The sequence below is a fragment of the Gouania willdenowi genome, chromosome 4 (assembly GCF_900634775.1).
Source record: "Gouania willdenowi chromosome 4, fGouWil2.1, whole genome shotgun sequence".
Lineage (NCBI taxonomy): Eukaryota > Metazoa > Chordata > Actinopteri > Blenniiformes > Gobiesocidae > Gouania > Gouania willdenowi.
In genome coordinates, this window is record NC_041047.1 from 38,017,884 (window position 1) to 38,043,508 (window position 25,625).

Below are 25,625 nucleotides of genomic sequence, written 5' to 3' on the forward strand. Positions count from 1 at the left end.
TGCACATAAATATTCTAAAGACTAAGATTTCTCAACTTATTGCCTTATTATGTAAAATAAAACCTCTGTGAATCAACATGCTTCATATATACTGTACAATTCCCTCATCCTACCATACCTAAGTTATTGTGTGGAAATATGGGGGAATACCTATAAAACTAATATTTTCCTATTACAAAAGAAAGCAATTAGTTTGATCAGCCATGCAGAATATCTTGCTGCAACAAATCCACTTTTTATTAGATTAATTATCTTAAAATTTCATGATCTTGTTGATGTTTATATAGCAGTTTTGATGTACAAGGCACACAACCTCATGCTTCCTTACTGTCTACAAGAGATGTTTCACACAAGAGAATCTAGATACAACCTCAGAGGAACTGATATGCTACAAAAACCCATGGCGAGGACTAATACAATGAGGAGGTGTATATCAGTCAAAGGAGTTGATTTATGGAATGGTTTACGTTATCAACTTAAAGACTCCAAAAATATTAATGCATTTAAAAAAATCTATCAGTTAAAAGTTATGCAAAATTATAGTACACTCGAATGAAGATCATTAGAAAAGAAGTTAAACGCAGATGCAAAACATAATTTTGATTCTTGAAGTTGAAGTTTTGTGCTTATATGTTACCATCGTTGGTATTACAGTAACTGTATTATGTGCCATCTTTGGTAATAGTGTCACAGTTGTAAATGGGGTATAAGTATCGACTTCAGCCGAAACCCCTTCATTTAGCTCTTAAAATACTTAAAGTACATGTTTTTTCTTTTTTTATTGTAATGTACAAGATCTCTGAAAACATGACGTGTTCTAAATGTTTATAATGACCGAAATAATTACAAGTACTAATGTTACTGTCATTGAGTTGTTTTCATGTTTTACTTTTACTTTTTTGAGTATATTTCTAAATCAGTAAATTTGCTTGTACTTACGTACGTTTTAAAAGAAGTAATTAATTACATTTCTACACCCAACCGTTACTGAGTGAATTATCATTTCGTTTTAAAATGTGAAACTACACAAAAAATGAAATGACCAGACAACAATCAAATGCATCACATCATAGCCGACCAATCAGATTAAACGTAATGCACCAAAACAGCATTGAATGCAGGTTATTTTGTCAGTTTTACAGTTTAGCTATACTTTTATTTACTTTATTTTTATTTTGAATTGAATTCATTGGTGTAATTTTATTTAAAAAATAATTGCGCATTTTGACAAACCTTTTAATACAGATGCCTTTGTGGAAAATAAATGAAGTTCCAAATGTGAAAGATTTGATCTACAATTTATTTTTAAGTTTATACATGAAATGTTTACTGCATGCATGAGAACTGTACCAAGATGCATTACTAAAGATAAAAGTGGGGGTGAAAGTAACTCGTAACTTTTACTTTGAATACTATTTGATTGAGTTACTTTTTACTTGTATTTGAGTATTTTATGTATCACTTACTTGTACTTCAGTACAATTTCAATCAAGTAACAGTACTTGTACTTAAGTTGGATATATCAGTACTCTTTACACCTCTGAGGTCTAAATTGATGTTTCATGTTATACCAATAAGGCATCTTTCAGAAATTAGGTGGACTTGAGTTTCTTGAGTTGCCAGTCAAACTCTCAGATTTTTATAACTGCATTGGAAAAAATTTTTCAAACACATTTTCACATGACACAACACACCAATCTGGAACAATAGATCTATTCTGGTGAGCAAAAGATCTCCCAATGAATAGATGGTGATGGAAACATTCAACAACACAATGATTTCTGGGAAAAATTTCAGATCATTTGTACTCGAAAAAATATAACCAGATTATTATGGCTCTTCCATTGTCACTTAAAATTTTGATTAAACAACATATAATACATTCCAAAGTTATCCCTCAATTAAGACAGCTTTATATTAATGATGTTGTAATTTGTAACCTTAAATGTGATAACAAATTTATTAGAAACACTTTTTTGAGTTCCTGCTCCACTCACTCTGAAAAAAGTGATTACATCCTCAAAGATTTTAAAATTGACGAAAGGAAAAAGATGCAAATATTTAGGGAATTCAGTTTTGGCCAAAGTGAAAGAACTTCAGTTTAAGGTTATTAATAATGTTTACCCCACAAAATAATTACTGAGACAGATATTTCATTTGAATGTTGGTTATTGTGTATTTAGTGAAGTCGGGACTGAGGATTTGGATCATCTTTTCTTTTTGTGTGAAAAGTTTTTGGAGTGATGTTCAGAACTGGTTTCAATCTAAAGGGATACAACGTAATCTGTTCACTGTATCAGATGGGACATTTGGCTTGTTGGTTAATGATAATATAGTTGATTTTGGTGTGAATAATATTGTTTTGTTAGGTATATATTATATTCATAAATGTAATTTATTTAAATCTAAGCCTATTTTTACCCACTGCAGGAACAAACTTTAACTTTTTTTCAGTTCTTTATCTTTTCTTCATGGCAGAAATGCCTCTAGACTTGTTTCTTTTATGAAAAAACTTAGATTTATTTCAATAAGCCTTATCACACTCTGGGAAATCTCGCTCGTTCAGTTCTCGCGTATTCAATCAAAGGTTGAGAGGGATAAACCTGCCTTAGCTGACAGAGATTTAGGCTGTGTTTGAACTACTCGAACTAAGTTTGACGTCATAATTAGTATTTAGAATAGACTTTAAAGTTCTGCTGCTGGTGTATAAATCTGTGAATAAGTTTGGTCCAGAATACATCAGTGAGATGATGAGTTTAAACTGCTTCATGTTTTCTGTTTCTGTTCTTTTTAATCATGTAAAGCACATTACCTTGAGTATGAAATGTGCTATACAAATAAATGTCCCTTGCCTTGCCTAAGCAACGGTTGTAAGAGGCACTCAACAATCTTAATTATTCACTAAATGTGTTACTGATTTAGATTTAATACATTAAAGCATCCAATGTGAACATTTTTAAATCCAAGTTAAAAGCTTTTTTTTTTTCTCTCTTCTCTTTATGAAATAAATAATAGTTTAAATGTTGATTTCATTCATTTTTCGACCCACTTATTCCTGTTTAGGGTTGTGGGGGTCTGCCGGTACCAATCTCCAGCTCTTATTGGGTGGGGGTACACCCTGGACAGGGTGCCAGTCCATCGCAGGGCAACACAGACAACCACTCACTCTCATTCACTCCAATGGGAGTGATTGAGCAATTTAGAGACTCCAGTCAACCTTACAGCAGCACTGGGTGAACAAGCAGAACTCCACACAGAACGGACCAAGGTATCCACCCCAGGGATTGATCCCAGAACCTTCTTGCTGTGAGGCAGATGTGCTAACCACCGTCACCCTATTTCAAACTGTTTAATGTTTTTCAGCTTCACAAGGTCAAATAAAACACAAAGAAGTCAATTGGAAAAAATGAAGAGATATCACTGTTAGAGCAAAAGTTGGGCATTTGGAGGAGTTGCCTGTCCTGAGAAGTTTCTTGTTAGTCTTTGACCGTTGATTTTCGAGCTAGTGATGCTTTTCATTGTCAGTTCAATTAAATTGTTGACTTCATCCATCCATCTTCATACCCGCTTATTCCCGTTTATCAGGGTCGGGGAGGTCTGCCGGTGCCAATCTCCGGCTCTCATAGGGCACTGGTACACCCTGGACAGGGCGCCAGTCCATTACAGGGCAACACAGACAGACAACCACTCACTCACTCACTCCTATGGGCAATTTAGAGACTCCAATCAACCTTACAGTCATGTTTTTGGATTGTGGGAAGAAGCCAGAGTACCTGGAGGAAACCCACGCAGTACATAAATACGTACATATATATATATATATTTTTTTTATATATATTATTATTAGTAATTATTAGTAATAATTATTTATATATTATTATTTATTATTATTATTGTAATTATTATTTATATATTATTATTAGTTTTAATTCTGTTATTAAAACTAATAACTATTATTAGTTTTAATTCATCAGTGCAGAGCAAACAGTTGGTGGAACAATGACTGATGACAAACTTTTGGGGTGTGCAGTTACATTAAGCCCTTAATATTCTTCTCCTTCCTCTCCCTCATCTTCCACACTATCAGCGCCAACTTCTTCATAATCTTTCTCCAGGGCAGCCATGTCCTCTCTGGCCTCTGAGAATTCTCCCTCCTCCATTCCCTCTCCAACATACCAGTGGACAAAGGCTCTCTTGGCGTACATGAGGTCAAACTTGTAGTTTAGTCTGGCCCAGGCCTCAGAGATGGCAGTGGTGTTGCTCAGCATGCAAACGGCCCTCTGCACTTTGGCCAGGTCTCCTCCAGGAACCACAGAGGGAGGCTGGTAGTTGATGCCCACCTTGAAGCCAGTGGGGCACCAGTCCACAAACTGGATGGAGCGTTTGGTCTTAATGGCTGCAATGGCAGCGTTGACGTCTTTTGGCGCCACATCACCTCGATACAGCAGACAGCAGGCCATGTATTTACCATGGCGAGGATCACACTTCACCATCTGATTGGCTGGCTCGAAGCAGGCGTTTGTGATTTCAGACACAGACAGCTGCTCATGGTAGGCTTTCTCAGCAGAGATGACCGGGGCATAGGTGGCCATTGGGAAGTGGATACGAGGGTAAGGCACCAAGTTGGTCTGAAACTCTGTCAGATCAACATTCAGAGCTCCATCAAAACGAAGAGAAGATGTGATTGATGAGACGTTCTGGCTCATGAGACGGTTAAGATTAGGGTATGAAGGGTGCTTAATATCAAGGTTCCTCTGGCAGATGTCGTAGATGGCCTCGTTGTCCACCATGAAGGCACAGTCTGAGTGCTCCAAGGTGGTGTGGGTGGTCAGGATGGAGTTGTAAGGCTCAACTACAGCAGTGGAAATCTGGGGTGATGGGTAGACAGCAAACTCAAGCTTGGCCTTTTTACCATAGTCAACAGAGAGCCTCTCCATCAGCAAGGAGGTGAAACCAGAGCCAGTGCCTCCACCAAAGGAGTGGTAGATGAGAAATCCCTGCAGGCCAGTGCACTGATCCGCCTGTAAAAAAAAAAGCAATAAAATCCTTATTAGTTTTAAGATTAGGTTTTATTTCCTGCAACTTTCATTTCTTTTAGCTGTACCATTTTACGAGTCCTATCCATAACAAGTTCTATGATCTCTTTCCCAATGGTGTAGTGTCCTCGGGCATAGTTGTTGGCAGCATCCTCTTTTCCTGTGATAAGGTGATCTGGATGAAACAGCTGACGGTACGTTCCTGTTCGCACTTCATCTATAGAGAAAATCAAAGCAGCAAAGTTATGTAGTTTCAAAATAATCTAATGAAATACACAATTCAGAATAATCTTCAATACATCGACGTTTTTTTTAAAAAAAACATGACTTATTTAATTGGTGCAGTTTTCCTGATGTTTAGTCACAGGCCCAGGGCGCCATCTGCTGGAAGGGGGCCAAATAGCACCACATTTCTTTTTTTTTTAAATGATAATTTAAAAAAGTATAATGAACGTGAAACACACCCTTTACAATCACTGTACATGTTTTCTCCTAATTGAATATTAATACTAAAAATCTGTAACTTTATATGTTAATCTTCTGCTCATATTTCTATTTATTTTATTCTAATTCTTGTTCTATTCTATATACAGTAATTATATTATGTTGTTTGCACATTGTGTTCTTTGATTTGATTAGTCAGTAACACAAAACCTAAAATCAAACAGGAAAGTAGAAATGTCCTTGTACTGAAACTGTATATACTGTATTTTAACTTTTGATTGCACTGTTTTACATTGTTTTTGGATTTTTGCACCATTGTTGTTATTGTTTCCTTGAGACATTTGCACTATACCTGTAAGTGTTATGTTGTATTATTGTAATTTTAAATTTTAAAATAGGTTGTATATTTTTTCAATGGGTTTGTTGTATCACAGAATTGCATTGTTTTGTCTTGATATTTAAAAGAAATGATAATGTGTTCACAGTGATTCCAGTATAAAGAAGTATTCTGTGTATAGTTATAAGTTTGTTAGTCATAGTTCTGATATAATCATATAATAATGAGTAATGATATGATTACAAACCGATGACAGTAGGCTCCAGGTCTACATAAAGCGCTCTGGGGACACGTTTCCCTGTCCCAGTTTCACTGAAGAAGGTGTTGAAGGAGTCGTCTCCTCCTCCAGATTCCTGGTTAGAAAGCACCTGTCCGTTTGGCTGAATCCCATGCTCCAGACAGAAAAGTTCCCAGCAGGAATTACCGATCTGGACTCCAGCTTGGCCCACATGAATAGAAATAATCTCACGCTGCAGAGAGAAAACAATATATCAGGATCCTGGCATCACTTAATCATGACATCAGTTGGTCATATGCTAATTTGTTCATTGCAAAATCTAATCATTTGTTCAATTATGAATATAAAGCAGATGAAGACAATGAAATCCTGTCTTACCATTGTTTATCTTTCTTTTTAAATGCTCAGGCTTTGGAGAGAAGTTGTAGTGTCAGAGAGAACTTTAACTATGCGTTTCGACACCGTGTACTGTGAATTACACGCACTAAGTCTGACGTCATAACCAGTACGTCATTGCGTTCCAATAATGAGCAAAAAAATGCCCGGATGTACACTATGGCCGTGTTGTAAATGTCTTTTTTTTTTTTTACTTTTTGCGTTAATGTCGAAGATGCGACTGTAGACTTAGATAAAGTTATAAAAATATTCACAGATTCAGCTTTTCCGGACCAATAACTCATCAACGGAACATTGCTTTTACAAAACCGAGACCTCGTTACAATCACAGCAAGGTGGACTGAACGCTACAAGCGGATTTTCCTCAAAACGAGCCGTTCTCCGCTCTTGGTCATTTATATTGGCCTCTACGCGGAGCCGACTGTGGCTGGAATAAGCAGGGACCGTCTGCAAATTACAACACCGGAAAAAGGTACAAAAAATAAAAACCAATAACTTCACAAAGGAAAGTGGTAGTGTCATAAAACTTACAGCACACATAGTTGAACTTTTCTTGATTATACTACAACACTTAGTTTTAATAAATATTCATGTAATTTTAGTGATTTTTTTCATTAAATAAGTACTAAAATATGCAATAACTGTACTATTACATGTTGTAGTGTAATCAAACTCACAGCACACATAGATTAACTCTTCATGATTATACTACAACACTTAGTTTCAACAAATGTGATTTTGTAACATTTTAGTGACTTTTTTTCATTAAATAAGTACTAAAATATGCAATAACTGTCTTACAACATGTAGTAGTTTTTTTATTTTTTTTTTTTCTCAGAGCACACATAGTTAATCAAGAAGAGTTCAACTATGTGTGCTGTGAGTTTGATGACACTACAACATGTTACTGAATGAAAAGCTGAACCTGTGAATATATTTCTAACTTTACCTAAGTGGTTCCTCACCCCTCCTGTTCCACTGATTGCTGGGCGGTGACTCACACATTTTATATACGGGTCTGGCCGCACTGTGTTAGTGTTCCTCTGCTGTCAGAATACCGCTGCTGCGTCAATGCGGCTGTTTTATTTTTATCAGCAGCCTATGCTCTTTAGACTTTGATTTATTTTGTATTTCTTTTGTGTGCATTGACATTCTGTTGGAGATTTAATACTTTGTTTATTGATTTATTTGCTCCTTCATTTGTGTTCTGATTTCAATTTCAATTATTTCGTAGTTCCTTTGTATTTGAAATTTAAATATTTGTTTACTGATTAATTGAATTTCATTTCTTTTGTATTTCTTTTGTTTGCGTTGATATTCTGTTGGACATTCAATTATTTTTCATTTGTTTATTGATTTATGTGATCCTTCATTTTTGTATTGATTTGAATTTGATTTATTTTGTATTTCTCTTGTATTTGAGATTTAATTGTTAATTGTTGATTGAGTTCAATTTATTTCATAGTTTGCTTTTGGTTATATTGTATTTTGTTATTTCCATCCATCCATCCATTTTACCGCTTTTATCCGGGGCCAGGTCGCGGAGGCAGCAGTCTCAGCAGAGATGCCCAGACCTCCCGATCCACACACACCTCCTCCAGCTGTTCTGGGGGGACCCCGAGGCGACTCCAGGCCAGCTCAAAGACATAGTCCCTCCAGCTTGTCCTGGGCCTACCACGTGGCCTCTTCCCAATAGAACATGCTTGAAACACCTCCTGAGGGACGCGACCAGGAGGCATCCAAAACAAATGCCCGAGCCACCTCAGCTGGCTCCTTTCAACGTGAAGGAGCTCTACTCCGAGCTCCTCCCGAGTGACTGAGCTTCTCACCTTATCTCGAAGGGTGCGCCCAGCCACTCTGCGAAAGAAACTCATTTCGGTCGCCTGTATCCGCGATCTTGTCCTTTCGGTCATTACCCAAATCTCATGACCATAGGTGAGGGTAGGAACGTAGATCGATCGGTAAATTGAGAGCTTTGCCCCCCAACTCAGCTCCCTCTTCACCACAACAGTCCGATACAGCGACCGCATCACTGCTGACACCACACCGATTCGTCTATCTCAATCTCACGCTCCATCCTACCCTCACTCGTGAACAAGACCCTGAGATACTTGAACTCCTCCACTTGTTATTTCTATATTGTTTATTGTTTAGTGAGTGTGCTGTGTGGTCATTTTATGGTTCTCCTTTGCCCTGTGGACAGGTGCTGTGGACTCCGGTTGGCGACCCAATCCCTGGTGTGTGTGTGCGCAGTGTCACGGGTGATTGTATGATTTCCTCGTCCCTCCTTGGTTTTGGGCCTCCGAGGTAACCCAGCACTGTCCATTCCCCTCTGCTGGCCTTGTCTAATATTAGGTATCGATAGCAGGTGAGCTGCTTTTAACACTCATTGTAATAAAGATTATTTGTACTTCTGAACACTGTCTCTGGCCCCGTGGTTAATTTTGAACCTGTGTAGCCTTTAGTCCACATGTTACAACTGGTGATAACTTCCTGGAGTGAAATTCCCCAGGTGGCGTTGTTCAGCAACCAGATTGATTATTTTATGATCCTCATCTTGCCACACAAACTTTAACTCATATTCAAAACACAGATGATATAAACTCCCCTGCCAAAAATATATGAAGGTAGATATGTTGCAAAATGGGATTTAGGTGAGAAAAGTATTTGTGCATTTGTAGCTGCAGAATTGAGAAGTTGTAACCGTAGAATTGTGGTTATAAACAATAACTGGCACAAGTAATACAGAAAAAAAAACAAAAAACATACGAGTAAATGTTTGGTTACATGTTTGCAGCTGTCATTTTATTTTTGTAATATCAGTCTACACATTTGGTAATATTTTTTCTGTGACTTCACATTCAGATCATGCATGTGTGAATATTTTCTTTGGGTTTAAATTGTAATTCTACAGGTTTACATTTTTTCCCATCATTTGTCTCGTGAAAATCATTTCACACGTGGGTGAATTTTTTATTTATTTTTTAACACAAGCTCACATCACATTCAACAAGTTCTCCCATTTTGCAACATATCTACCTTCATAAAAATACACAGCTCCAACATCTGCAATAATATCAATGATTCATGTAAAAAAAATACTTTGAGTCTTTGTGCAGTGACTCAACAGAAATGTGAACCTACCTCAAAATCTATTAGCTAAATGTTGCAATATCAGCTCATTTGTGTTCCCTACAATAATGTACTGATGTTCTAGAACAGTGGCTTTCAAACTTGTTTGTACCCCCTTTTTCTTATTTCTGAATCAAAGTACCTCCTTTATCCGACTACAACAATTTGCTTAGAAAACTATTTAAAAACATCTATAGAGCATGATGATGGAATGAACGACTGATAACACACATGTTAAAGAATCTCATTTTGTAAACAAGTGGAAATACACATTATTTAGTGCAGTGGTTCACAACCTTTTTTGGATCGTGACCCCATATTAATATCAAGAATTTATGGCAACCCCAAAAACCTTTTGTTTTCTAGAATTAGTTTTTGATCATGTTTGAGCTCAGATATATTTTCACTGCATTTTAGTTGAACTAGATTTATATTTCACGAAGTGAAAGTATAGAAATACAGTTGTTAAAGATTGTGTTGTTTAAATTTAATTAAAACAAAAACAATAATATATTAAAAATCTTATTGAATTTTTCAGAAATTTCAGCCAACACCAAATAAACTCCAGGTGACCCCAAGGTTGAGAATCAATGATTTAGTGCCTCCTGAATAGATTTATATCTATAGTTTTCATCATATCCAGTCATCTCATGTCTGGGGTGGGACCAAGACAGACACTTTATTTGTTCCACTCTCTTTCTCTCTCAAGTAACCCCTGTAGTGCCATCGCGTACCCTTAGGGGTACACGTAACCTAGGGGGTACACGTAACCTAGGGGGTACACGTAACCTAGGGGGTACACGTAACCTAGGGGGTACACGTAACCTAGGGGGTACCCTCCTAAAAGTGCAGGAATCACAGGATATTTTAAACCTTGGAACAAATTACCTATGGACCTGAAAGACATGTCAGCTTTACGCATATTTAAAAGATCTTTAAAATCATTATTTTACCAACATTAATGTATATATCGTGTTTTTTTAATGTATTTACTGGTGTAACGAACACGTGTCAATCACCATGATGGAAGCTAATGGGGATCCAATGAACAAATAAAGCAATAAACATGCATCACAAAGCTTTAAAATAGACCCTGATTTCTTATTTGTAATCATTGATCAGCTGATCAAAGGTTCAAGTTTCAGTAATGTGTAGCTCTACTGTTCCTGTTGATCACAGTGCAGGGCACTATGTCTGTTAAAACTTATACCACAGTGATTTTCAAATCATAATGTTTCATGGTATCAGAGTATAGGGTATAGTTACTGCAGTACTTTATAAATGACTTTTTTCTTTTTACTGTCATAAGGAGTGAATGTTATAGAAACAATAATTAAATACACATTGTGTCTCTGTGTCAGACTTTCAGACACTCATTCACAGTTGAGATATAAACCAGTAATGTACTGTTGTGGCCACTAGACGGCGGTGTTTCTCCACACATCAGCTGTCCTTCTTCAGGACGCACCACACTGGGTGAACTAAACACACATTCTAATATATTATTATAAATCAGATATTGATAATTCATCACTTATGTTTATTTTGCATTAAAATTTTCAACATATTTGAAATGTTATTTTATGAATTTTTTTTTTAAAGTTTGGATTTAAACATTTGTATTTATTTATTTTTTACTTTAAAAAGGTGTGTCTTATTACGATATGATTCTTACCCCGATACATAGGTTACGATACAATACGATTCATCCCGATATTAAAGTATGAGGCGATTATTGTGATTTCTTTTTATATATGACTTAAAAAACAACTAATCTGTAAATGTGTACACCTTTATGAGAACATTATGTATGAAATATACTTTATTGGCATATTTTACACTCAAAACATTGGCTTTAACATGCCATGAGCCAACAACTTCAAATAAAAAACAACATATAATCTGCCTGTGGCAGAATAATGTGATATAGCAGGAGGAGCTCCTGAAAAATGAGACTATTTATTACTACTTAATACTTATTTACTGTAAAAAGTAACATGGCTCATACTGAGTGTACCAACAGAAAATTAGGATGTTCTACACATGCAGTTAGTGCAGAGACAGGACTTCACATATGAAGTGGATTTGCAGGCCTGCTCGTTTTTTTTTTTTTTTTAACCTAAACTTTAGAAGTGAAAGAACAAGATGTGATTTCCATGTTTGTGTGGGTCTTAGTGTTGAAATACTAAATGCATTGATGAGTGTGACAGACTAAATATATTATAGAACTGGGATAACCTATATGAGAATCAATGAAACTATTTATTATCAGAAATTATGCAACTGCAAAAAACTAAGCTGACAGGAGGGAAAAGTACTGAGTAATAACAGCATCAATAGAAATGTAATATAGAAAGTATCCCAAAAAAAAACAAATACTCAAGTAAAGTACATTTACTTTATTCATTCACACTGTATGTATACATGTGCAATATAGGAAACAGTTTGTTGACATTACTTGAAATTGAATGGTTGCCGTGGCAGCAAGATGAAAGAGACTCAAACGTAACTAAATCTTCAGTTGCTTCTCTCACTGTAAGTGGTGAAGTAGCAAAAACTCTCTCTGAGCATCTTTGTATCAAAAAGTAAAACAATCAATTTTTGTGAAATTTGAAAGGTTAAATTGTAAAAGCCTGAGAGAGGAATGGCTGCTGCAGGTAAGACACAATTTACAGACAAAATGAGGATTAATTTTAATCTGCTAAGTAAGATGAAAACTATAGTCATTAAAGGAATCACTAAATTTTCTTTAACAAAAAAAGTACATATTATCCTTAGAAACTACTTTTACTGGTTTTAATAGATTGAAAACATTTTTCCTGAAAAAAACAATTCAATATTTTATGTAGATGATACTGAAACAGTTTGAGAGTGTATGCATGTTATTAGTGTTGTCAAGAAATTAAAATAAAAAGAGTGTTTAATTAATTATGCTCTGTAATTAATTTATTTCATTAATGTATTTTTAAATCTCACTTAAAAATATCTGAGAAAAGCCTTCAACTTCAGGTATTTTCATTTAAATTAATTACATTATTGTGCAGATCAAAAGACTGATACAAAATAATGTATTATTTATAACAGACTTGAACAGATGCAGACGTAGCTATTTACTATAATTCAGCTGTATTTGAGACTATAGGAGAATAATGCTGTGTACTTTTGTCAATTTTCATATCATAAAAACTAAAAATGAAATAAAACATCAGGTCCATATGAAGTGCTATAAGTTAAGGCATGAAAAACAATAACAACACTTTTCTGAGCTATAAAATGATTAAACAGTCTGTGTAATTACACAGAACTTGTTGCTTTTTCTCTCCTTCAGATCATAACATTTATCCAGTGAGTTTGTTCATTTGTCAGTCGTAAACTTATTCATTTTGGCTCTGAACCCTGTCATCTTGTCCAGTGTGTATTGGCAACACAGCGTGTTAGCATGTAGCAGCTAGCACTGTCCGAGTGTCCGTGCTAGCCGCTACATGTTAGCATTGAGGTGGTAGAGGAGGCTGCAAAACATCCAGTGATCAGCAAACTCTCTTTCTTAAACAATTTGTAAACTACTGGGCTTTTGTTTTCCATCCGGTGTTTTTAAAAGTACAAATTAACACCAACAAAGCTCACCAGCGTCCTGTGTTGTATTGTAGTCTGTGCATCAGTATTATGGGTATACCGGGAACTCTTTAAATAACAAAGGTTCCGCGCTGTTCGGAGCGCAAAAAAGCGATTAGCGATATTATTTTAATATTTATTTTTTCTGTAATTAATTATTCGCAATAAGTCCCATCCTTACATGTAATACATAAAATAAGGGTGTTTGATTTCAATGTTGACAGAATGGATGTGATTTAGCAGAAAGAGCTCCTAGAATATGTATTAATACTTTTTTACTGTTAAAACTTACTGGATTTGCAGGCCTTTTTTTTTTTTTTAGTAACAGTTTGTGGACATTACTTGAAACTGAATGGTTGCCGTGGCAGCAAGATGAAAGAGACTCAAACATAACTAAATCTTCAGTTGCTTCTCTCACTGCAAGTGGTGAAGTAGCAAAAACTCTCTCTGAGTATCTTTGTGTCAAAAAGTAAAACAATCAATTTTTGTGAAATTTGAAAGGTTAAATTGTAAAAACCTGAGAGAGGAATGGCTGCTGCAGGTAAGACAATTTACAGACAAAATATGAGGATTAATTTTAATCTGCTTAGTAAAATGAAAGAAAAATGTAGTCATTGAAGGAATTACTGGATTTTCTTTAGGAAAAAAAAACTATTATTATAATTAATACATTTTTTTTTTTTAAAGTGCAAATTATACTTAAAAAAAATCTTGAAAAATAAGTTTAATATCTTATGTAGATGATACTGTTTGAAGTGTGAAAAAACTCTGTCTAAGTATCTTTGTATCAGAAGTAAAACAAGCTATTTTTGTGAAGTTTGAAAGCTTCAATTGTAAAAACCTGAGTGAGGAATGGCTGCTGCAGGTAAAACAGACTTTACAGACATAATATGAGAATGAATTTGAATCGGCTAAGATGAAAGAACACTGTAGTCATTGAAGGATTCACTAGATTTTCTATAAAAAATAAAAAAATAAATAAAAAAAAAACCAGAAGTAGAGATTGTCATTATTAGAGAATACGTTTACTCTGGTTTTAATATATTAAAAATACTTTTCCTTGAAAAATAGGCTCAATATTTGATGTAAATGATATTGTTTGGAACACTTTGTGGGAGCTTTCAGAATCAAAAATGTGTGTGCATATCTTTTTACTGTAAAAAGTGCTCAGTGTACCAACAGAAGATTAGGATGTGCTACACATGCAGTCAATACAGGGACAGGACTTCACATGTACAGTGGATTTTCAGATACTGTTGGATTCTCTATCATCTTGCAGTTAGACAACCTTTCACTTTCAAATAATGTCAATAATCTGTTTCCTATATTGTACATGCATGTATTCAGTGTGGACAAATGAACTTAAAGTACTTAATACTGTACGTAACTATTTTTGAAGTATCTGTACTTTATTATTATTCTTGCTGGATATTTTTTCATTACGTTTCTATTGATGCTCTTGTTACTCAGTACTTTTTCCTCTTGGGCTTTTTTTCCAACCCAAACTTTAGAAGTGACAGGACAGAACAATATTTCCTTCTTTGTGTGAGCATTAGTGTTAAATTACTGAATACTAACCTTGTGCCCTGTCATTTCACTTTGACAGCACATCCTCTAATGGTAGGGCATGCCCTCCACAGCCCCTCCACTCGATACACAATCCTAGAGTTTATCGGAGAAGGTAGCTTTGGGAAAGTTGCCAAGTGTCGTGCTCACAACAGCAGCAAATTGGTGGCAGTAAAAATCCTAAAGAAGGAGTATTTTCAAGATGTGGAGGACGAAGTAAGTGTTTGGTGCCTTCAACAGAACTTTAACTATGAATTTTTGGGGTAAAGTGATATGAAGGTGATCTAACTGTCCTTTTTTCCCTCCAGCTGTCAGTGTTGAAGACCATCAGCTCTCTGAATGCTGACCACTTCAATCTGGTCACATTCTATGAGCAGTTTGAATACCTGGGCTATAAGTGCCTCGTCTTTGAGCTGTTGGACGTGGATTTGCTCCACCTGGTTCGTTCACTGAACGTCAACCACATCCGTCCTATTGCAAAGCAGGTATGAATCTTTTTGTTTCTTGCTGATTGATTAGGAAAGCCTTGAGTTCAAACCTGAGCTTAAACAGCTCCATAAGAGGAACTCCATTCTCATCCTGTCTTTTCTCATTGTGTCCCTGCAGCTGATGATGGCATTACAGGGACTCAAAGCTGTAAGAGTAATGCACACTGACATCAAGCCAGACAACATTATGATGGTCAACATTGATGAAAGTCCATTCAGCGTAAAGCTCATTGATTTTGGAATGGCTTCTCCCATCTCTGCCGCCATGCCCGGGCTCAGACATCAGCCCATCGGCTACAGGTATGAGGATGTCACCCTGAATGACTTATGGGTTTTTGGAACAAACGTGTGTTTTTAAAGTGTTGGTACTTAACGCTAAAATATAGAGTTCTGAAGTATATTTCATTCATTTTGCTTCACAGGGCCCCAGAAGTTTGTCTTGGCCTTCCTTACTCGGGGGCCATTGACATGTGGGGAGTGGGCTGCACGCTGGCATTCCTCTTCCTAAATGACAACCTCTTTCCTGTCCACTGTGAATACCTCATGGTAGGTCGTCTTTTCTATTCATCATCCCTCCATTCATTTAATTACCCATGTGCTCTTTTTTACAGGTATAGAAAGTGTTGAAGAACTGCCCCTAATGTGTATAATTGTGTGTTTTTTGTGCAGATGCAGAGCATGGTGGAGATGCTGGGAATGCCATCAAAGTACCAGCTCCACTTTGGCTTATACAGCAAGAGGTTCTTTTGTCATGAGGTGGATGAATTGGGCACAAGATGGAGGCTGCTGGTAAAACATAGTTTTTATTGTTGTTGAACCTTGACTGTTGCCCTAAACTTATCTTAAACCCCTTATATTGTCATTGTGTTTCCTCAGACACCAGAAGAGTACACCTCTAGGAACAGAAGACAAGCTGAGGAGTGGCCCGAATATCGTCCACATTTGTCATCATTAGATGACCTGCTCTATGTAAGTGTTCTCTATGTCATTTGAGTTCAAATACTTAGAGATCTCTTCTTTAAAATCTAACCTACTTCAGACATGTTTATAAGCTGAATTTACTCACCATTATCGTTAACATGAGCAAGAGAGGTATAAACTAGTGTATTGACCAAACTCTATTTTATTTAATCCAGATGTCTGAACTAGGGGACAATGAGACGGTAGAAGACAGGAAGGCCTTCATCGAGTTCCTGAAAGAACTGTTGAATCTGGATGGGGAAGAGAGAATCTCTCCCATTGATGCTCTTCAGCATCCCTACATTACAGGGTCATACCTGAGCCAGGAGCCAGACAACAGAGAACAGTGAGTAACTGCACTGTGAAAGCGATCACGCACATGAAGGTCATTTTGTTGTTCTTTTGAATTTTGTACTAATCTTCTTTTATTTTTCCTCTAGTCAAACCGAGGCACAGGTCATTGAAGAACATTCACCTGAAGATTGGGATGCCGAGTACCCTCTTAATAATGAAAATGGCAACTGTGGACGCATTGTGGTACAATTACCTGAAGATTGGGATGCCGAGTACCCTCTCTTCAATGAACACAACAAATGTGGACTCATTGTGGCATATTAGCCCAAAGATTGAAATACCAAGTACCCTCTCTCATGCAATTGGTAAATGTAGACATTCTGAGTAGTATTTTCTTGTTCTTCTTTGTATTTCTTTGTAAATTTGTTTATTTCAATGTATTTTTTAAGTAACTGTATTGAATGAATAATCTTAGTATATTTTTTTTTATTTCATTGTATTTGTAAATAATCCTATTGCATGAATTTTTTAGCCACATTTTTACAATAAATATTTATGACTTACCTGCTTTGTTAATGTTTTCATAGTTTTGACCCCTTTCTCAAACATTTTCTTTTTAGTTCTTCGGGGAAGTCCCTGACATTGTAGTGTGCTAAAAGTTCTGCAGAGCTGCTAAATCTCCTGGAACAAAATGAAAAGGGGCTTTGTTTTTATAAGTCACTAAGGTTTATGGCATATTGCCCAATACAATGTCGGCCTCAAAACTAATTCCAAACTCCAACTTGGTAGCATGATCTCAACTTCCTCCTATGGTTACCAGGAGTCCATGTGGCCTTTGTCCTGTCTATTCACCTCATGCAATTCTTCAACAATAATGTCACTGATATAATAATAAATCATATATTTAGAATTGGTAAAACATTTGTGATGGAATAAAATCTGACAAAATATTAATAATTTATGAACAGTCATAATAATTTTGACTCTGTCCATAATCAGTTTCCTATGGAAGAGCTCAGCACAGTACAAAAATAATGAAAAGGGTCGGCCATGGGTGTAGCTAACAAAACTGCACATCAAAATGAAAAAGGGCCTCTGCTCTCTAAAAGGTGACAGGGATTGCTCTCCTCTATCACCCACTGAATATATCAAATATGATGGAGACAATTAGGACCTGAATTATAATTAGGGCATTGTTCGCCACAAACAATCAAAGTAGTACTTGGATCAATTATTTACTGTACAGGTGCAGCAGATCTCTCTGATTGGCACAATGAGCTGGACATGGCTGTGCACTTTGTGCCAATCTGTAACAGTATGGTAAATCCCCCAATAGATCCTCTGGAATTATGAAACATTTTTGCCTGAGTAAAAACTAACCAATAAATTGATATTATTTCAAATTTTGTTGTTTTTTTCCGGGTGCGCTTAACCTATCAAAGGTGTTCCTGGGATAGTAGGTGGGAATATAAAAGGAACATTGAGGAGTCAATGGACTGAAGTAAAAGGTGACCAGAGAAGAATACCATGCGAGGAGCAGGCAGAGGACTCTATGCGAGCGGCGGCACCCGGGAGCGTGCACAAGGAAGTGGATGATCAGAATCAGACTCAGAATCAGAATCTTTTATTGACCAGGTACAGTTTAGAACAATACGAGGAATTTGACTAGGTAGTTGCAGTGAAAGGAGACACATCAACACACCGGAGCAGCCATTTGCGGCGCCCACATATTTAGGTGAAAAAGGGATCAATAACAGGAGGAGAGGAGGGGTGAGAGGAAAAAAAAAACTGCCAGTTTGAAACTGATTTCCCTAAACAGAGAAAGCAGTGTGAAACCAGGAAAAAAACCGCCTCTGCAAACATAAATGTAAGCATGACACAGTCAAACAACTCGAGACAAGGCATGTAGGAAGGGTTGGGTGGGAGGTTGGCTGGGGGAGGGGGTCAGGTGGGAAGAACAACAGGAGTCCAGCCGTTTGGGGACATGGGCGTGCTGCCAGTCGGCGCTGCAACCACGCCTCCATGCAGCTGCGGTTGGGAGGTGGGGAAAGATGGCCATCCTCCCCATAGATCCGGAGACGCACGGGCAACGGGACGCCGAGGCGGTGGATCAGCGGATGGATATTGATGTGCGCACAAACAGCTGAGTAAAGGAATGTGTTTTATCCTCATGAGCGAAAGGCTGAGCATGGTGCCGATGCGTTGCTTCGCCTGAGGAGCTGTTTTTCTGTTTTTACAGCGCATCGTTGGACGCCGTCAGCAGAGGTGCCGGGGATCCCGGAAGAGACGGTGCCACGTCTACACCGCTGCAGGCCCGTCGAGAGTCGTCGTTGGAGACGTGCCAGCACACGCAGGAGGAGGACTGATACGCACATTAACAGCTGACGCACCGACATCTGGGATAGGAGCTACGGATTCACTTCAAGCCCACTCCCCTTCCTACTTGGGACTAGTACTTTCCAGCGGACGGGATAAGTACCTTGGACAGCACTAGAACCCCTATCAGAACTACTTTTAGATACTGTTTTAAGATTTTAATGATGCAGGAACCAATTTTCCGATACACTAACACTATTAAAAATATATTTAAAAGGAAACAAACTGACTGTGTTTCATTCTTAACACTAGAAGTCCCACAGAGGGGTCAAATGAACTTTTTACCTATAAAACCCAGAGAGGGGTCATTCGACCCAAAGGATTTGAGCTAACGCCTGTCCTCAGCTGCTTTTGTTATGTGAATGAGGCAGTAAGTGTCGCACCACAGGAGGGGCCCTGCATCCTGGGTTCAGGAAGAATTTCAGTTAATATATAGTTATATACAGTTGCATTGATATTTTAACTCTTTTTGGTTTTTTTTACATGTGTTAATGGACTATGTAAGAAATATATATTTAAAATTCTCATAAGGTGGAGGCTTTAACCCTCTACGACACAGCAACCTTTTTTCCTGATTTTGTCATTTTTTGTATAACATCTACAATTTTTCTGGTTACTTTTTTTTATTTTTAAATGCCAACTTTCCAACACAAGCTTCATTCAAAAAAACACAAAACTTATTTATTTTTAATGACTGTGTGGTGGAAGCAGTCAGCTATTTATTCCCCACAGCACAAATGGCTGCATGAAAATAGGCTATTCCTATAGGTATGGAAATGATCCCAGCTCCTCCCTACCCCACCCCAACCTGTGAACATACTCTGAACACATTCTGAACATGCTATGATTTCATCAAAGTTCATAAATTCTGATGCACATCAGTGTCTTGACCAGGTTGTGAAGGGATTGTGATAATAACATATATATATATATATATATATATATATATATGTAGCACCTGCACACCACTCTATATGAAAGCCCTTCTTGAGAATGGAGGGGTGCTAGGGTTCAGTTAAATTTGTGACGATAGATACCACAAAAGTTGAGATCCAGAGATTAAATTTGTTTAAACAACTTTATATGAACTATATTTTAAGATGCTGAATAACAATATACAACGACACACACAATGGAATCCAACACGTGTCAAATCAGCTCTAACAATGGTGGTGGGCCCACACCACACACGCACACACACACACACAGTCCCGTGTAATAGTTAAACCGAACGACTTCCTCTGTCTTACTCACAACTCGATGCAATTATTGTTTCCAGCTGGTAGGTCTTTCAAAACATTGGGTGCGTTGAAACTCTGTCTTTCAAAACATTGAGTGCGGTGAAACACAGGGCAACTCCGGTTCCCGAACACAGTAGCCGACACGTGGCTCCCCGTTAACCAGCAGTAGCCTCCTCCTCGTCCGCAGCTCTCTCACACCGGGTCCTGCGCGGTAGCTCCTCGTTAGCCCGCTCGGCTAACTCCTCCGTTCGCGCCTCTCTCACACCTGGTCCTACACGGTACGACCCGTCCTCCGCTCTCCACGTTGAAGTCTGTCGGACTCCTCAAAATACCTGCAAGCCTTCACGTAGCTTCACTCCGTCTCTCCGTCTGTGTTTCTCCGGTCAGCCACACCTCGCGCACACCTCACTCTCCTTTTTCCTCTCTCCCCTTTTTCCCGCGCTAGTCCGCTGACGTCTACTTCCGCCTTTTTCGATTGCATAATTCACAAAATTACGACAACCAACCATTGGAAATAAACCCAGGATTATAAAAGAAAGAAGAAAAAAAAACATAATACACATTGGCTTCAATAGTATTATTTCAACTATATATCATGCACCAATAATGCAAACTGTTAAATAAAATATTTTCAAAACCTTTACATCACTCAATAATGACATAAAATAATAATGACACCAACTATAATAGTAAATAAACAATTACTTACTCCAGCCCGGTGCCTGATAAACATTTAATAGATCTGGTTATTAGTTTACTCACAGGCTACACTCACCCCCTTCTAAAAGGTTTTGATGTCCCCATCAAACAAATTCAGAAGACTCTAACACAGTTTAAAGTTTTAGAAGCAACCATGTTAAAACAAGTGAAACACAACGCCATGGGATGGCACCAGAAAGTTTTACAGAGGCTGCGTCTACTGTCTTTGTAGGTTCCACTTCCCACCAGCACTCCATGGCTTAGAACTGTCACCGGATGATCACATGGCTTACCAAGTTCATCATAGCTTAGCTTCACAACAGGCCTTTTGAGTCTCCTCGAACGTTCATCAGGAATATCCATATCTGATTCACCAGCCTCGTTGATGTCTGCTCCCCTTTCCTGCTCATCATCTTTGAGTTTGACATCGAGATTCAGATCAGGGTCATCATTAGGTACCAGCTCTGGATCATCCAGATTTGGAGCTTGTCGTCCAAGTTCAGATCCGGAAACTACTGACTTGGTTTGCCTTACACACATTTCTGGATGTGATAGCACTTTCTCCCAATCCAGTTCGACATTTCTTGGTAGGTAAACTTCCTCGTACTCTGACTCCGATGATATATCATTTTCCCGGTTGATTGTCTGCTTTGACTCTGTAGTCTGATTCTTCAGTTGTGCTCTTGTTATAGATCTTTGTTGTGCCTTTTGGTCATCGTCATCTACAGGTAGTCTGACAAGGTATCCAATAGGCAACAGATGATTACAATGGACTGTCTTTTCTGCACCCATGCCTCTTTCTGGTTTAATCTTATAAACGGGGAGATTGGGCAGTTTTTCCACAACAACATATGGCAAGGGTCTCCATTTGCACTTGAGCTTTTGTTTCCCAGTGCATCCAAAGTTCCTGAGCAGCACTCTGTCACCTTGGTCGAGAACTTGTTCTTTCACATGTTTGTCATGTGCGTGTTTGTTTCTTTGATGGTTTTTGTCAGATGACTCTGTGGCTAAAGTGTAAGCACTTTGAAGATCTTTCTTGAGTTTGGCAACATATTGGTGATATGGCCTAAGTTTCTGACTTTCATCAGCCACACCAAAACAAGTGTCTACCGGTAGACGAGCTTCTCTGCCGAACATTAGCAGATAAGGCGAAAAACCTGTTGCCTCATTTCGAGAACAGTTGTAAGCATGAACCATCTGACTGATCTTTTGACTCCATTTTTGTTTCTGTTGCCGGTCCAAAGTCCCAAGCATTGACAACAAGGTCCGATTAAACCTTTCTGGCTGGGGATCTCCCTGAGGGTGGTAAGGAGATGTTCTAGATTTACGGATTCCAAGCATTTTAAGTAAATCCTGTATCAACTGGCTCTCAAAATCTCTCCCTTGATCTGAATGAATTCGTGCAGGGAGTCCGTAGTGCACGAAGTAACGTTCACAAAGGATCTTGGCCACTGTAATTGCTTTTTGGTCTTTGGCCGGAAAAGCTTGGGCGTACCGAGTAAAATGGTCTGTGACTACTAAGATGTTGGCGTAACCTTGCGAGTCAGACTCTAGTGATAGGAAATCGATACACACAAGGTCTAAAGGGCCTTCACTTTTAATCTGGTTTAAAGGAGCTGCTTTCTGAGGAAGGGCTTTGCGAGTGACGCATCTACCACAATTCCGCACATACTGCTCAACCTCAACCCCCATCTTAGGCCAATAGAATCGGTTTCTTATAAGTTCAAGAGTCTTTTCTACTCCTAGATGTCCAGCATCATCATGGAGGGATCTCATCACCATGTTGATGTATTCTTTAGGCAGTACCAGCTGTTTAACTTTGACGCCAGCCCGTTCAATTTCTCTGAAGAGCAGATTATCTTGCATGATCAGTTTACTTGCTTCTTTGTAGAGCAGGGTAGCATTAAGGTTGTCTCCAGATTTGAATGGTGGGCCACAAGTTAAAAACTGTTTGATCGGAGCGATAGTAGAATCTTCATCTTGGGCTTTAACGAGATCTTTGGAAGTCAGTTGGGTCAGGGAACCTGGATCCAATCGGATTGGATAAGCAAAACAGTCTGGTACGGCTTCAGGTGACACTCCAAGTGACTCCGCCAGTGTGGTAGGCTCTTTGGGTGTCTCTACACAGCTGATCTGTTTACAGAGGGCTTTGACACTTTCAGGGGACATACTTTCCCAACATTCCTCCGTTGTGGGGAGAGGATTGCGTGACAAAGAATCTGCGTCGATGTTGCTGCTGCCTGGTCGGTATTGTAAAGTAAAGATGTACGTCGAGAGGGCCGAGAGCCATCGATGACCAGTTGCATTAAGCTTGGCAGTAGTGAGAAGGTAAGTAAGCGGGTTGTTATCGGTTCTCACGGTGAACTGGGCCCCATACAGGTAGTCGTGAAATTTATCCACCACAGCCCACTTAAGTGCCAAAAACTCGAGCTGGTGCACAGGATAGTTCCTTTCAGAGGCACTCAACTTTCTGCTGGCGAAAGCGACTGGTCTTAAACCTTCTGGGTATTCTTGGTTTAGAACGGCCCCTAAACCTTGGAAACTTGCATCCACATGCAGGGTATAAGGCTTTGCTGGATCAGCAAATGCCAACACCGGAGCGTTTGTGAGGCAGCTGATAATCTTTTGGAATGCTTCGTCGCAAGACTTGTCCCACCTGTCCCCGAAAGGCTCATCAACTTTGTAGTAGGTTTTGTCATTCGATGGTTTGGACTTAGTTTTCTTTTGAGTGGGGGGATAGCCTTTACAGAGTTCAGTGAGGGGTCTGACAATGATGGAATAGTTTTTTATGAAGCGTCGGTAATAGCCACAGAATCCCAAAAATGACTGTAGCGACAGAAGGTCAGTTGGAAGTTTCCACCGGGAAACCGCTTCCACTTTGGCTGGGTCTGTGGCGATGCCATGCTCAGATACTATGTGCCCAACATAGGTGACACGTGAACGACAAAACTGGCACTTGTCAATAGACAACTTGAGTCCAGCTTCCTCAAGACGGTTAATGACTTTTAGGAGTCGTTGTTCATGTTCCTCCAGGGTTTTACCAAAGACGATCAGGTCATCCAGGTAGACGATTACCTCCAGCAGGTGCATATCACCGACAGCCTTTTCCATCAGTCTTTGGAACGTCGCAGGGGCCCCTGTAATCCCCTGTGGCATTCTTTCGAATTGGAAAAATCCCAGAGGACAGATGAAGGCAGTTTTGTCTTTGTCCTCTTCAGCCATTGGGATTTGATAATAACCGCTTCGTAAGTCTAACACTGAGAACCACTTGCTGCCGGATAAACAATCCAGGGCATCATCGATACGCGGAACAGCATATTGGTCGGGAATGGTTCTGCGGTTTAGAGTCCGGTAGTCGACACACATTCGAAGTCGACCATTCTTCTTTCGGGCAAGAACTATAGGGGAAGCATATGGACTCCTTGACTCTTTTATTATTCCAGCCGCTAAAAGGCCTTGAAGATGACGTCTGAGGTCATCAAAATCGGCAGGGGCAATGCGGCGAGACCGCTCTCGGAAAGGAGTGTCATCAGTGAGACATATGTGATGCTCCACTCCTTTGGCCAAACCTACATCCCATTCTTCAGTGGAGAACACTTTTGAATGTTGGGCCAACTTTTGACTTAGTCTCTCTCTCCATTCTTGGCTTATGGGAGCATCACTGAAGTTAAACAAACAAGGATCTATTTGTGAAACAGCTGGGGTTTGAGTCTTTGATGCATCAGTTACCACGTCGGCTACGTGCAAGTGAGCAATTACAGTGCCCATAGGAATAGCAGTTTGTTTTAGTGACTCGTTGCGCAGAAGCACTAAGAATTTGTCTTTCTCCAGCATATTAGAGAACAATATAGTTGGCTGGACGAGTACGCTTGAAGGAAGAGAAGGTGAGTGGGCACGTTCAGTGATGAGTATACTGTCTCCAATAGTTTGCTGTTCTTTTACTCGACAAATGGCAATGTGTTCTGTGCCGGGAAGAATGACGAGTGGACCAGGACCTGCCCATTTCACTTCAGCCACAGATAAGTCTTTGATCATTCCTTTGATGGACTTAGGATCAGGTACACTTACGTGGTCTTCCTCTTTGACGTGGACTTTGACTGAGTTGACATTCTTTGGGTCTTTGGTCTGATGGGTAGCATCACAAGATTGGATACCATGGGCGTTTGTGCCAATCAGAACAGGTATGTTCTCAGAGCACCGTGGATCAGGGCATACTAAGGCAAGGACAGATTTGACTTTGCCTGACTTTCCTTTTCTGTGTAGCTGTAGACTTACTTGAATGTAGCCTTTATAAGGGTAACTGCTCTCGGACTCACTTAGACCCCAAATAGCTAATCCACTAACAGGATTCAGTGGGATGTGGGACAGATGTTTCGCATACCAGCTGTCAAAAATGATCGTCACTTGGGAGCCACTGTCCAACAGTGCAGTGCATGGATTACCGTTGATTTTAACTTGGGTAATAGAGGGTGGTCCCACTAAACCGTCAGGCAAACTATTTTTCTGCAGCTGTACTGAACTTCTCTTGGCATTTGCATCTGTGGTCTTATACCTTGTGTCATCGTCCGGTCTCTGATTTATCTTGGTCTTTCTCTGGGCTTGTAGCAACTTTTGTATAACTTTTGGGTAGTTTTCAGGAGCTGCACATTTTGTGGCATAGTGCCCATCTTCGCCGCACCGATAGCAGAAAAACTCACTGGGATGCCTGGATGTGAATTTTCCTTGTGGCAGGAATTTTGACTGAGGCTCCCGTTGATGAGTCTCTGCCGCTTGGCTGTACTTCGGCCTAACTGACATGACTGAGAC

General features: G+C 38.8%; 3 protein-coding genes across 3 annotated transcripts; 2 read left to right on the top strand and 1 right to left on the bottom strand.

The window, feature by feature from the left end:
* Positions 1-4,025: 4,025 nt before the first annotated feature.
* LOC114462124 (tubulin alpha chain-like) lies at positions 4,026-6,523 on the bottom strand. The gene is made up of 4 exons (XM_028444783.1): positions 6,434-6,523; positions 6,065-6,287; positions 5,105-5,253; positions 4,026-5,021 (listed from the first exon to the last, which is right to left on the bottom strand). The coding sequence occupies exons 1-4, from the start codon at positions 6,434-6,436 to the stop codon at positions 4,044-4,046; spliced, it is 1,353 nt and encodes a 450-aa protein (XP_028300584.1). The 5' UTR covers positions 6,437-6,523; the 3' UTR covers positions 4,026-4,043.
* Positions 6,524-13,658: 7,135 nt separating this feature from the next.
* Positions 13,659-15,607, top strand: LOC114462221 (homeodomain-interacting protein kinase 1-like). Its single transcript, XM_028444918.1, has 4 exons — positions 13,659-13,736; positions 14,802-14,977; positions 15,070-15,246; positions 15,368-15,607. The coding sequence occupies exons 1-4, from the start codon at positions 13,724-13,726 to the stop codon at positions 15,605-15,607; spliced, it is 606 nt and encodes a 201-aa protein (XP_028300719.1). The 5' UTR covers positions 13,659-13,723.
* An 80-nt stretch (positions 15,608-15,687) lies between these two features.
* LOC114462129 (homeodomain-interacting protein kinase 3-like) lies at positions 15,688-16,891 on the top strand. The gene is made up of 5 exons (XM_028444792.1): positions 15,688-15,795; positions 15,919-16,038; positions 16,126-16,218; positions 16,386-16,555; positions 16,650-16,891. The coding sequence occupies exons 1-5, from the start codon at positions 15,718-15,720 to the stop codon at positions 16,825-16,827; spliced, it is 639 nt and encodes a 212-aa protein (XP_028300593.1). The 5' UTR covers positions 15,688-15,717; the 3' UTR covers positions 16,828-16,891.
* Positions 16,892-25,625: the final 8,734 nt, after the last annotated feature.

Coding starts and splice junctions, on each gene's coding strand:
- LOC114462124 (XM_028444783.1), bottom strand. Junction 5,254..6,064: donor CCTGGAGCCTACTGTCATCG/GTTTGTAATCAT, acceptor TTTTCTCTATAG/ATGAAGTGCGAACAGGAACG. Junction 5,022..5,104: donor TGGATAGGACTCGTAAAATG/GTACAGCTAAAA, acceptor TTTTTTTTACAG/GCGGATCAGTGCACTGGCCT.
- LOC114462221 (XM_028444918.1), top strand. Junction 14,978..15,069: donor TTCAAGATGTGGAGGACGAA/GTAAGTGTTTGG, acceptor TTTTCCCTCCAG/CTGTCAGTGTTGAAGACCAT. Junction 15,247..15,367: donor TCCGTCCTATTGCAAAGCAG/GTATGAATCTTT, acceptor GTGTCCCTGCAG/CTGATGATGGCATTACAGGG.
- LOC114462129 (XM_028444792.1), top strand. CDS start 15,718: ATGTGGGGAGTGGGCTGCACGCTGGCATTCCTCTTCCTAAATGACAAC. Junction 16,219..16,385: donor CATTAGATGACCTGCTCTAT/GTAAGTGTTCTC, acceptor TATTTAATCCAG/ATGTCTGAACTAGGGGACAA. Junction 16,556..16,649: donor GAGCCAGACAACAGAGAACA/GTGAGTAACTGC, acceptor TTTTTCCTCTAG/TCAAACCGAGGCACAGGTCA.